General features: G+C 39.3%; 1 protein-coding gene across 1 annotated transcript; it reads left to right on the forward strand.

Moving 5' to 3' along the window:
* Positions 1-5,149: 5,149 nt before the first annotated feature.
* LOC310960743 (high mobility group protein B2-like) lies at positions 5,150-8,118 on the forward strand. The gene is made up of 5 exons (XM_083932526.1): positions 5,150-5,224; positions 6,069-6,228; positions 6,855-7,006; positions 7,113-7,287; positions 7,428-8,118. Exons 2-5 carry the CDS (start codon positions 6,082-6,084, stop codon positions 7,599-7,601), a joined length of 648 nt encoding a protein of 215 aa, XP_083788652.1. The 5' UTR covers positions 5,150-5,224; positions 6,069-6,081; the 3' UTR covers positions 7,602-8,118.
* The last annotated feature ends 5,435 nt before the right edge of the window (positions 8,119-13,553 follow it).

Genomic DNA, 13,553 nt, shown 5'->3' on the forward strand with positions numbered 1-13,553 from the left:
CTGAGGATACTGCTAACAGAGTAGAGAGAGAGAGACCGGACACTTCTTCTTTCCTCTAATGGGTCGCAAACGTCTATGCCGCCACCTACTGCACTGGAGTGCGGCCGGCGCCATATGGCCTCCTGCTCAGCCAGCTCCACAGCCAGTCCAGTCATTTTCTGAAAAAGCTTGAACACATGTCATCAGAAGCAAACTGAACCCAATTCGTTTCCTCAATATGTCCTGAGTAAGGAGGGGGGGCCTGAAGAATCCCAATAGGGGACAGTGTTGAAAAGGAACCAAATATACATTTATATACATAAAAATCAATATTGTGGCCCATCTAAACAAATAAATAAACATTAGTTGAAGTGTATGCTGTATTCAGCATATTTTCACAGCTTAACTTTGACATCAGAAGTTCATGCAGAGGAAACTGAAGGCACTTTCAAAGCCACTGGCCTCCTGTGACGAAAACAGCCATTTTACCTCCCAGAACACAGAAGCTGCTGGTCTACCACTCCCTCCACCGGTTATTTTGTACGTTTTATTTGTTCCTAACCCTTTAAAATACCACATTCACACAATAACACAAACTAACGGGTCAAGGCAGTGGTGCACCAGCAAATCTTGTGTTGGTGAGGTAAAATTATTTTTTTGCATGTATTTATTCATTTATATTTATTTGACAGGGTCAGTGCATATTAATAAACATTTCTGTAAATATACCTGATTTTGCCAGAAGGCTAGTTTCCTTCTGCAGTCCCTGTCCAGATGTAACAATAGTCTCTCTAAAAAACAAAATAACACGAAGGGTTTAAACACAACACATTAACTTAGATAAGAACAACACGTTCTGGTAAAACATTAATCATAACCACATATCCTGTAGATATGCTATAGTTCACGGCATGAAATACATAAACTGAGCCACTACTGCTGTTACAAAAGAATTTTCCAATCTGGGATCATTAAAGTAATTCTATTCTATTCTATAATTCTATTCTATAAAGCATGCAGGACAAACAAGAGTCAGCATCAAACAGGTACACATAATAGGAATAGCCCATGTGCATCACATACAGGCAGTAACTCACCAGAGCCGACAGTACATACACACAACAGGACAACATACAGCAACAATGCATAAAACAACAACAACAACATGTCTATCAATCATAAGCAAACAACACCATCATGTCTATCAATCATAAACAAACAACAACAACATGTCTATCTATCCTAAAAAAATGAACAAACTAATTAAAGCTTTAACAGGGCTGTCTGATGGTTAGGAAAGTCTTAAACTGATATCGCATGTTTTAAATGTGTAAACTCTGTCCCTGTCCACATTCATACATTGCTCACCTTCTGTGCCCGTCGTTCTGCCCTCTTCTTAAAACTGGGGGTGTGCAGGGGGCCAACTGCCACCTAGTTACAGTAATACACTGACTGTGGATGAGTACTCCTTCATTAGGTACACCTATACCATTTAATGCAATCCATTAACTGCTCTGCCACATATTCCTGCTCAACGAAGCTGAAAGGTTTAGTTTTCCCACAACACTTTTCCAAGAAACTTGAATTCAACTACATGCATTTTCCCCCCCTGAGGCTTAGTTTGTGGCTAAGCTAAGCTAACCCCAGCTCTGTAGCCTACAGCACAAATAGTGGTAGTGGTCTTGATCTTCTCATAGAACTCTCAGGAAGCAAGTGCTACATGTAGAACCAATGCTCTAGCTTATGAGAAATGTGTCCCGTAAAAGATATCATTCTTGCATTTCTATGGCTTATTGTTATTATGTTTTAGAAAGAGAATGTTCAGCTTCATATTAGTCCATAGCTTGTGGTGCTGTAAGACCTTAATGGTTGCGGTTGACTTGGAGTGCTTAATTTAGTGGGGAGTGGATTTGCAGCAAACCATTTGCCACAACAAAAGGAGAAAGATGTTGCTGATGTTTTTCTTTGACATGTATTTTCCACTCGTCTGCAGCCACTCCAGAAAGAGAACCCATCTACTGTATGCATGAGAACACACAATGGTTTCGAGGTCGGACCCCCAGCTCAGATAGATCACCCTCCACCCACTCCAACTGGGTTCATTTAAATAGCAGCCCGATGTAGAAAACTGACAGTAGTTATTATATATATACAGGTGTAAGTGCATGTATTCCCACTGTATGAGACCAACACCCTATGATCAACCATGACAAAGTAAACGACCAGGAAATGGTTAAAAGAGACCCAAACTCCACTAAGAAGTAATGTTAAATAAATACAGATATATTTTGTTAATTTTCTTTTTATCGATAGCTTTAAAAATTTTGCTGCACCTAATCCCCCCTGAGCAACTCCAACAAATGTTTTTATGGACAGAAAAAGAACATGCGCTGAGCCATCCTCCAGGCTATGGACTATTATAACTGTTATATTAGTAAATCATCATTTACTGAACTGTTATATTAGTAAATCATCATTTTAACTGTTATATTAGTGAATCATCATTTTACTGAACTGTTATATTAGTAAATCATCATTTTAACTGTTATATTAGTAAATCATCATTTACTGAACTGTTATATTAGTAAATCATCATTTTAACTGTTATATTAGTAAATCATCATTTACTGAACTGTTATATTAGTAAATCATCATTTACTGAACTGTTATATTAGTAAATCATCATTTTACTGAACTGTTATATTAGTAAATCATCATTTTACTGAACTGTTATATTAGTAAATCATCATTTACTGAACGGTTATATTAGTAAATCATCATTTTACTGAACTGTTATATTAGTAAATCATCATTTTAACTGTTATATTAGTAAATCATCATTTACTGAACTGTTATATTAGTAAATCATCATTTACTGAACTTTTATATTAGTAAATCATCATTTTACTGAACTTTTATATTAGTAAATCATCATTTTACTGAACTGTTATATTAGTAAATCATCATTTTACTGAACTGTCATATTAGTAAATCATCATTTTACTGAACTGTTATATTAGTAAATCATCATTTTACTGAACTGTTATATTAGTAAATCATCATTTACTGAACTGTTATATTAGTAAATCATCATTTTACTGAACTGTTATATTAGTAAATCATCATTTTACTGAACTGTTATATTAGTAAATCATCATTTACTGAACTGTTATATTAGTAAATCATCATTTTAAGGGTCTTCATGTAAAGTCTCCTCAGCCCCAGTTCTTCTCCCCATCTTCCTCCTCTCCCAGTGTAGGGGACTACTTTCTGCATGATTCACTGATATGTATACGAAGCCTTTTTTTAAAGCCTGCTGATCATCAGCGTCTGTGTAAGAAACTCCCCGTTCATTTGTGTGGTAGAGGAGCAGAGCAGAGATGAACGTGGAGTCAGAAATATGTTTGTCAAACATTATTCCTTTCACCATTTCAATCAATTCTGTTTAGATGGGAATCTAAAATGGGAAGAATGGGAAGTCTGAAAAACATTTCTTCAATTTCGAATCATTTAGGGTGTTTGTTGGGAGGTTCATGTTTTGAATCTGCACCCATGCTCCAGGCTCAAGAACTGTGTGTGTGTGTGTGTGTGTGTGTGTGTGTGTGTGTGTGTGTGTGTGTGTGTGTGTGTGTGTGTGTGTGTGTGTGTGTGTGTGTGTGTGTGGGTCGGTGTAATATAACTATTCATTATTATTTTGTTTCTATTAGAATATATCCTAGGATAAATAAATGTCGCCGAGTTACATCTTCCATATGTACAAGGATTTGGAGGAGGTTCTCCGGGCTGGAGAAAACCCCCTCTTGAGTGGATCAACATCTTTTTTTCATTCATGGAAGCTTGTCCATGCACGCTCTTGTCTAAGGGTGCATGATGTACCTGTGACCAATCCCACGATTGCTTCCAAAGCTGCTTTCTGAATTACATTTAGACATTTTCATGATTTTGTTTAAGTTGTTGTTCTGTATCTGCTGGTTGAAAAGTTATCTTCAAAAATATTAATATGTGTTATGTATGTAATTTTTCTACTAGGGCCTTTCTGTAGTTTAATGATTGCATTCATATTTAATGTGTGTGTGTGTGTGTGTGTTGCTAGCACCTACCTGAATGCACAACCACAGTCATTCACTCACTGATGATTGTAGAGATTATCTATAAACTGCCATTTTATTAAAACACATCCTTTTCTTGCACCTTTTAGTGCATTCAAAATCCAGCTGTCGATGGTACACACACATTACAATTAGTACCAGGAATATGGTCAGTTAAGTAAAAGCTCCTCCATTATCCAGCATCCACTCAGGAGATCATCGCAATGCAAAAACCATCAACCCTAAAGATCTTAAAAGTCAGGAAATGATTCATAATACAGAGCAAAGAAAGAAGAGCCTACTAAGTAGAAGTCAGCCGATGATGAAAAAACAACGCAGGATCATAAACAAAGATCCATAGATGTGTTTGATAAAGGGCTTTAATAGGAAAATGCCTACATTTGATATTTGTTGTTTGTGTCACTTACCGTATAATTTATGGCAGACATTATTTCATTGTTTTTTTAGTATGTACTCAATATAATATAATAAATGTATAGTCAACATGCTAAATCGTGGTCGTTAATAATTATCATTATTTGTATTAATGGAATTTCTCCCTCCCCTATTAGGTGCAAATAGCCATTGAAGTTGTATTTTGAAGGGGAAAGCTAAATCCGGAAGTGCTATTTTCATTTTATTGGAATCATCCGTGCCAGTGAAAAACATATGAGCAGTCTGTGTTTTGCCCTGACCTCACATCGCCTCTTTGTAAGGGAGCTTGTTGAATGAGAAGAAATAGGAGGGATCCTGATTTGTGTTTCTGTGTCAGTGTGGTCTAGAAAACAAACGGTTAAACCCGAGCCCGGCCAGACCACACATAAGCAGACAAACATATATTATTGACTCGAAGGCTTCGAAGCAAACAAAGGACTTTTGGCGCCGTACGTTTAAAAGCCCAGTCCAACCAATCAGCGAACAAACAATGCACACAAACATGATGGCACATACTCGCGCATAATGCAACCAATCACAGCGGCGCGTCTTTCTTGTGCCCTACATTCAAATGAAAATGCTTAAATCTGGCCTATCGGCTGATGAGGGGGAGGAGTCGCCGAAGTACTTCTAGTCAAGTTAGAGCGGCTTTGCAGTTAGTGACAAAACAGTCGAGCTTTTGTCCTCATTCAGTCGTTTACAATTTGTCTTGGTGAGAACAGGTAAGTCTGCGCCGGTTTTGTAATTGTGATTAGCTAATTTCGTTATTGAAAGTCTTCGTTGTTTTGATGGTAGCTTGGCGTAATATATCCGACGAATTAACTATTTGTGCATATTTAACGTTTCCAGCCAAAAACTATTGCCGAATTAAGTCGTTTGAATGTCGGCGTAAGTTAACATTAACGTTAGATAATGCAGTTGCCTGTAATGTTCAGGGTGAGAGTCTCATTGTGGTCAATTTAAAATTACAAAACGGCGAAGTTTTTGCCTCTGCCGACATTGTGAAACATGTAGTGAAACGTAACCGCGAGGCTATTGCTGTGTGCGCAACATGCAGTTCAAACGCCATTTGGTTTGGTAGCTTAGCCTGCTAGCGTTGCACGGCTGTAGCTTCCACAGTCAAAGTTTGCGCACACCACCGGCCGGACTCACCGTAGTGGTTATTCGTTCTGTAGTGAAAGGAAACACAGCACTCTTGAGATGGAAACAATTATCTTATATTACTTCTATTGAGTAAGCTTTTGGCGCAGTTTGGTTTAGGCGGGAAGATGCAAAATGGAGTCGCGTCTTTTTGTCCCAGACAAGTAGAAATCCGATTAAAGCCTTTAAACACCCGCGGGCGTCGGCGAGCCCTGTTTTATATAACGTTACTTTCAACAATAACGACGACTGTTAACTTAGCGTTACCAAACTTAAAGTTAACACGTGTATGTTCACGGAAGTTTGGCCATTGTGCAGATACGGACTAGAGTAACTGTTGGGCCTATAACATTTACAGTGTACTTTTCCCCTTTAGCACTTAACGGCGTCGTTGTGTCATGTGATGTTTTTTGCCTTTGTTACTAGATCAGTTGCAGCTATGGCAAAGGATCCAAATAAGCCAAGAGGAAAGACCTCCTCCTATGCTTTCTTTGTTGCGACCTGCCGTGAAGAGCACAAAAAGAAACACCCAGGGACCTCTGTAGGATTTGCGGAGTTTTCCAAGAAATGCTCTGAGAGATGGAAGGTAAGCTTTCGTCAATATCATACAATTAAAAAAAAAAGTCCAATTCCATAAAACCCTTAATTTTTGATTCAGCGTTAAATGCAACAATGTAGGATTAAATGTCAACGGAAGCTCTCGGGCTGTAAAAGTAAAGTGAGCCCCCTCCTCAGCAAACCAGAGACATGTAATCAAATGGATAGATAATGGAGAAGGAGATAGAACTGTTTTGGTGTTGCTACTCATTCCCTGCAGTCTTAATCTTAAACGGAACATTGCTTACGGTAAAACGAGAGGATATCCCCACATAAGGACTGAAGCACAACAGTTAATCAAGATTGATATGGATTGGAGGCATTGTTAAAGGTACAATGTACCAAAATACCAAATTAAATGTTGTGCTCGAGACATGTTATGGCCTACAAATGTTATTCTACAGACTTGTTTGATACAGGTCCTTCAAAAACCACCATGATTTAAGAAAAAATTTCAATGAGAATGATTTACTCGATCGTCCTAACCATATTGCAATAAGCAATACAATTGGTAATCTTCCAAGATGTAGCTGTCTGTGGAGACCCTGTACATGAAGACTTCTGGAAGTAACAATTCTTTAAAGGGCATTTGTTGAACTTTGCTTCCTTCTGTAGACCATGTCAGCCAAGGAAAAGGTGAAGTTTGAGGACATGGCTAAGAACGACAAGGTTCGGTATGACAGAGAGATGAAAACTTACATCCCCCCAAAAGGTGCCATGGGCAAGGGCAAGAAGAAGAAGGACCCTAATGCACCTAAAAGGCCCCCGTAAGTCTCCACCACCCTGGGGTTTAGAATTAAATTAAGAGACTACTTCAATGCAGGAATGAACTCTGGTGCTTTCTGGTGTTCATTTATTCCATTTTCTCTCCAGTTCTGCTTTCTTCGTCTTCTGCTCCGATCACCGTCCCAGGATCAAGGAGGAGAATCCTGGTATCTCAATCGGTGACATCGCCAAGAAGCTTGGAGAGCTGTGGTCTACACAAACTTCCAAAGACAAAGCTCCCTATGAGGCCAAGGCTGGCAAACTGAAGGAGAAATATGAGAAGGTATTCACCTGTTACCCAGTATTTTTGTGTAGTGCCACCACAGAAAAGTGACTTCATGTTAAAGAAGTCAATGTTTGTACACTGAAAGACGGACTGTATTGACAGTTGTTCCAGGAAGTGACGTCCATTTCTCTTTTTAGGATGTTGCTGCCTACAAAGCCAAAAGTGGCTCAGTAAAGAGTGATGCTGGTAAGAAGAGTGGCCCAGGCAGGCCCGCTGCCAAGAAACCAGAACCAGTTGATGATGACGATGACGACGACGAGGAAGATGACGATGATGAGGAAGATGACGATGATGATGACGATGACGATTAAGCAGTTTATATGTTAAAGGATGTGAATTTTGCAATTCATTGTTCAGATTAACTTTTTTTGTGTGGATGATTCCAACATTATAGCCTGCTGTCCCTGTCGGTCTGCCTCTAGGATACCAGACCTGTATTCCTTTTTCAAATTCAGGGATTTAGTTTTTATTTTGTCACTTAGTCCCCTAATAAAACTTTTTTTTTTAATTTTTAAACAGTTTTTCTGCTGAACTCGAGTTTGTTACATCTTAGATCCTCGTTGCTATCTAAACAGGCAGCTAGATATTCCTTTTTCCTGTGAAAATACAATGGACTGTAACATGTACAAGCAGTGGACAGCAGCAAATCCGTTTTAAAAATGTATTGTTTCTGCAAGCACTGCTTATGGTTTCTGTTTAGTGGTGCTTTTTCTTCACTGTCATTTTACTACCAAGAGTTATCTGTAGTTTAATTAAAAATGTTTGAAGCCATTTTTAATGTGGAAATCCTTCATGTAGAACAAAAGCATTTTTGTAATAAAATTTTGTATATTATACAACTGTGGACTAGTTTTGTAGTAGGATGTAGGGCAGTGTTTGTCAAAGGCACCACTTTATTATGCCAGTGAACTGCTTAAGTAATGCTCCAACTATATAAGTAGTCTACGTGTTCAGATGTAAAATGTCTTTGCTTCTGTGAGCACGCTGTAAGGAGTCCTAAACCTCATTGACATGTCACATACTGTACTGAGCGCCCTATGGCTCTATTAAGGAGGTACGGTCTCAAATCATGTTAGCGGGCTAATGTGATGCTCCCTCTAGTCTATTACTAGTGAGCCATGGTTGTAATCGGTAGAGACCCCAACAGTCATTTTCACTGAATTTCTCCAATCAAAATCACAGAGGAATTGTGACATAAGGGACATTTAGCTGCAAACGTCAAAGGTTAACTGGATTTTCAAAAATGCGTTGCACTCAGGGTGATCTCCAGGCCCGAGCCTTTGTGCAGCGCCTGCATTTAACACTTGTTGACTTGAGGGCAAAACAGTGTCAACACGCCCGGGGAATGACACAACATTTCAGAAATTGTCACGCAGTCTTGTATCAACTGTTAACTAATTTAATGTGAAGTGCAATAATCACTATTTTATATGCAAACATAATTAACCCCAGCTGTATTGGAAAAGTGCTTGAATTTGAGTGGAAAATGCGAAGGAAACCCTGTTGCAGGCTGTGGAGGGGCAAATCTAATTTATATCCTACTACATTATATAGAACGATTACTGTAAGTTCATATGGTGCTTTGTGTATACCTACTGCCTTGCACTTTTGCTTAATAGGCAATTCCAACAAATCAACGTAGTACAGTGATGATGTGCTGGCTTTAGTTCTAATTTCACTTATCAATTTGTTAGGGTCGGATTTAGATTTATAAATGGAAAAATAGGACGTGTATTATGGATATAGAGGTATGGTAAACTTTACACCCAGTCATAGTTAGACGTGGGTGTGTCATGTTCAATTCATGTTGAAGGATAAATATTCCTAATCAAACTTAAACAATGAAGACATTTTACTGCATATGGCACTGTACCTCTTAATTCATTCAGCAAAACCAAAATGTACAAAAATATCGTAAAGTGAGATTCTGAGTCGCTGCCGCCCAGTGTTGATACCACACAAATATCAGGGAATACGTTTAGGTATGAAGTAGGCAAGGCAAGTTTATTTGTACAGCACAATTCAACAACACGGACATTTATTGTGCTCTACATAAAATATTAAAAGCATCGGGGAAAACATATAAAAGATCATGTAAAACATCTAAAACATAAAAGATTTAAAACACACAAAAGGTCATATAAAACATCTAAAACATAAAAGATTTAAAACACATAAAGGTAATTTAAAACATAAAATATTGTTACAGTGCAGTTTACTGAAAAGCAGCGGCTAAAAGTCTTTAGTCTTGATTTAAAAGAGCTGAGAGTTGCCGTTTTCTGGAAGTTTTGATTAGTCCTGACTGGGGACACAGAGCAGGCCTGTCCCATGTTTAGTCCTGACTCTGGGGACACAGAGCAGACCTGTCCCATGTTTAGTCCTGACTCTGGGGACACAGAGCAGACCTGTCCTATGTTTAGTCCTGACTCTGGGGACACAGAGCAGGCCTGTCCCATGTTTAGTCCTGACTCTGGGGACACAGAGCAGGCCTGTCCCATGTTTAGTCCTGACTCTGGGGACACGGAGCAGACCTGTCCCATGTTCAGTCCTGACTCTGGGGACACGGAGCAGACCTGTCCCATGTTCAGACCTGACTCTGGGGACACGGAGCAGACCTGTCCCATGTTTAGTCCTGACTCTTGGGACACAGAGCAGACCTGTCCCATGTTTAGTCCTGACTCTGGGGACACAGAGCAGGCCTGTCCCATGTTTAGTCCTGACTCTGGGGACACAGAGCAGACCTGTCCCATGTTTAGTCCCGACTCTGGGGACACAGAGCAGACCTGTCCCATGTTCAGTCCTGACTCTGGGGACACGGAGCAGACCTGTCCCATGTTTAGTCCTGACTCTGGGGACACAGAGCAGGCCTGTCCCATGTTTAGTTCTGACTCTGGGGACACAGAGCAGGCCTGTCCCATGTTTAGTCCTGACTCTGGGGACACAGAGCAGGCCTGTCCCATGTTTAGTCCTGACTCTGGGGACACAGATCAGACCCGTCCCATGTTTATTCCTGACTCTGGGGACACAGAGCAGGCCTGTCCCATGTTTAGTCCTGACTCTGGGGACACGGAGCAGACCTGTCCCATGTTTAGTTCTGACTCTGGGGACACAGAGAGGGCCTGTCCCATGTTTAGTTCTGACTCTGGGGACACGGAGCAGGCCTGTCCCATGTTTAGTTCTGACTCTGGGGACACAGAGCAGACCTGTCCCATGTTTAGTCCTTTGACAGACAGTACTGGAGTGATATGATGGACTTTTGTGGTCTTAGTGAGAACTTGAGCAGCAGCGTTCTGGATTAACTGCAGCTGTCTAAAGGACTTTTTAGGGAGATCTGTAAAGACACTGTTCCAGTAGTCGAGCCTGCTGAAGACAAATGCATGGACAAGTTTTTCTAAGTCCTGCTCACACATGAGTCCTTTGTTCCTGGATATATTCTTTAGGTGATAGTAGGCTGACTTCGGAATTGTTTGCAATTTTGTCTGCAATTTCCCAGCTTGGGATCAATAAAGTATTTATTTTCTATTCTGCGGCTGTTGAAGTTCAGGTCTGAGTCCATGATTACATCTACGTTTCTGGCTTGGTTCATGGTTTTTAGCATTACTGTTTGAAGTTGGGTGCTGACTTTTGATCGTTTTTCCTTGGCTCAAAAAACAATTATTTCAGTGTTTTTCTGCAGGACAGAACAGAACTACTCACACATGACGATCCTCAGATATGGCTTCACACACACATTGCTGACCCACTAATGCTGTAACAAAATAATTTCCCAGTCTGGGATCATTAAAGTAATTCTATTCTATTCTATTTTCTGAAGTTTGTCTATTATTAGCCAGCATGCAGAACTCAGCCCCAACATGAGTGAGTGGATGTGGCACAGTTGCTGATTATCATGTTTCATATCATTATGTCGTGGCCCAGCTCGGCTCCGTGTGAGCAAAAGCACACTCAGTGGTTATCATAGGTCGACTAATCAAGTCTTGTGCAGTCATCTGTGTCTGTAGGATGAGTGCTGTGATGACAGCTGCTCTTATTAGTCCTTTTCCTTTGGCCGAAGGCATACGTGACATTATTTGTTCAGTAGATTAGGATCCTGTTATACAGACATGTGACACTTGGTCGAAGTCTCAAGCAAGTCATTTTTTCTTAGGCAAGTCAAGTCCTCAGTTAAGTCAAGTCCCTTTTTTCACAACAACATAGGGCAGTAAGTCTCCAGTCTTTATAAAGGGAAACCACAAGGTATTAAGACCCATCTGATAATGCTACTTTCTAAAAGTATGAGAATACATTGAATTGATATTATGATTATTTATATTCAGTGACATTATTGTAATCAAACAAAAGAACATATAGCTTATTCATTTATTTATTAGTTTCTGTTCAGTTGAAAGTACATGGTAACCCCCTTGCTGTGGCTTTTAAACAGTGAAATCCTTACTGTCAGACTATACTGTAAGCAAACAAAAAAACAAAGCATCCAAGCTCATTCATTTTTTCACGTCTGCTGATTACGTTCATTAGTGATATCTGATGTAACATTTGAAAAATTGTATCTTTATAAACTGAAAATATAAAATGGACACAGACATTCATTAGAGTCATCGACAAGATACTTTATATTCAAGTAAATTTTATTTTCTGTCAAGATCATTTGCAAAACATCAAAACATTGACTTGAGAAACTGAAGTCCACATCTGTGCTGTTAGTTTGGGATCAGGGGTGTATGTAACGGTGTACATTTACTTAAGTAGTGTAGCCAGTTAAAGGGGAGCACCACCTAAAGTAGAATTTCTACATGTTATTATCATGGCCTAGAAAAGTTCAGTCAATATTTGTGAATGAGCTGCTCTGTCAGAGCCAGGAACCACAGAAGGAAGTCGCAGACTTGTGATGTCATCAGACAGAACGTGTGGAGCTTCACAGACAATGAAATTTTTTTTACGCAAATGAGCTTTATTCTAAGATGGGGGAAGACACACCAATTCAAAACAAACCCAAATGAAAACATATTGGATATGAGTTTAGCATACAGGATGATGATGATGCATAAATGATGATGCAGCTATTTATGACTCAGGCCTATTAATAAACCCTAAACCTAAACTAAATTATAATTCATTTGAAAGTCTTGTTCTTAGTCTTTCACATTCAACCTGGAAAACTGTGCAGCCGATTATACTCGTTATAGTGTACCGGGCTCCCGGTCCCTACTCTGAATTTCTGTCTGAATTCTCAGTGTTTCTATCAAATTTAGTCCTTAAAACTGACAAAGTAATCATTGTAGGAGATTTTAATATTCATGTGGATGTTGTTAATGATAGCCTTAGTACCGCGTTTATCTCTCTATTAGATTCGATTGGTTTTAGTCAGTGTGTACATAAACCTACTCACTGTTTTAATCACACCCTCGACCTTGTTTTGGCTTATGGTGTGGAAATCAATGACTTAATAGTCTTTTCACAGAATCCTATTTTATCAGACCATTATTTAATAACTTTTGAATTCATATTACAGGACTACTCACCTCTGGGCAAAAGTTTCTACACTAGATGTTTATCTGATAGTGCTGTAACTAAATTTAAGGAAGCGATTCCATCTGCATTTACTTTAATGCCTTATCCTAATATTCAAGATTCCTGCACTAACGTTAGTTTCTCTGAAATTGACCATTTTGTTGACAGTGTTGCAGGCTCACTAAGAAAAACACTCGACTCTGTTGCTCCGTTAAAAAAGAAGAAAATAAAACAGAGGAAGTTAGCTCCGTGGTATAACTCACAAACCCGTGAACTAAAACAAATATCGCGAAAATTAGAAAGTAAATGGCGCTCTACTAAATTGGAGGAATCTCACTTAGCTTGGCATGAAAGTCTAAAGACATATAGGAAGGCCCTCCGTAATGCCAGAGCAGCCTATTACTCATCTTTAATAGAGGAGAATAAGAACAATCCTAGATTTCTTTTCAGCACTGTAGCCAGGCTGACAGAGAGCCACAGCTCTATTGAGCCATGTATTCCTATAACCCTCAGTAGTAACAACTTCATGACCTTCTTTAATGACAAAATTATAACTATTAGAGACAAAATCAACTCGACCAGCACCAATTTTTCTTCAAACTCAGGAACCTTAGAAACAACTGTACGACCTGATATATTCTTGGACTGCTTTTCTCCGGTCGACCTTAACAAATTAAACTCTACTATTTCAGCATCAAAGCCTTCTACTTGTCTCCTAGACTCTATTCCAACTAGGTTACTCAAAGAAGTGT

This window comes from Echiichthys vipera (assembly GCF_963691815.1).
Source record: "Echiichthys vipera genome assembly, chromosome: 2".
NCBI lineage: Eukaryota > Metazoa > Chordata > Actinopteri > Perciformes > Trachinidae > Echiichthys > Echiichthys vipera.

What these genes read in the sequence shown, in the direction of transcription:
- LOC310960743 (XM_083932526.1), top strand. Translation starts at nt 6,082, where the DNA reads ATGGCAAAGGATCCAAATAAGCCAAGAGGAAAGACCTCCTCCTATGCT. An exon ending in AATGCTCTGAGAGATGGAAG is followed by an intron (nt 6,229 to 6,854) that starts GTAAGCTTTCGT and finishes TTCCTTCTGTAG; the next exon opens with ACCATGTCAGCCAAGGAAAA. An exon ending in TGAAGGAGAAATATGAGAAG is followed by an intron (nt 7,288 to 7,427) that starts GTATTCACCTGT and finishes TTCTCTTTTTAG; the next exon opens with GATGTTGCTGCCTACAAAGC.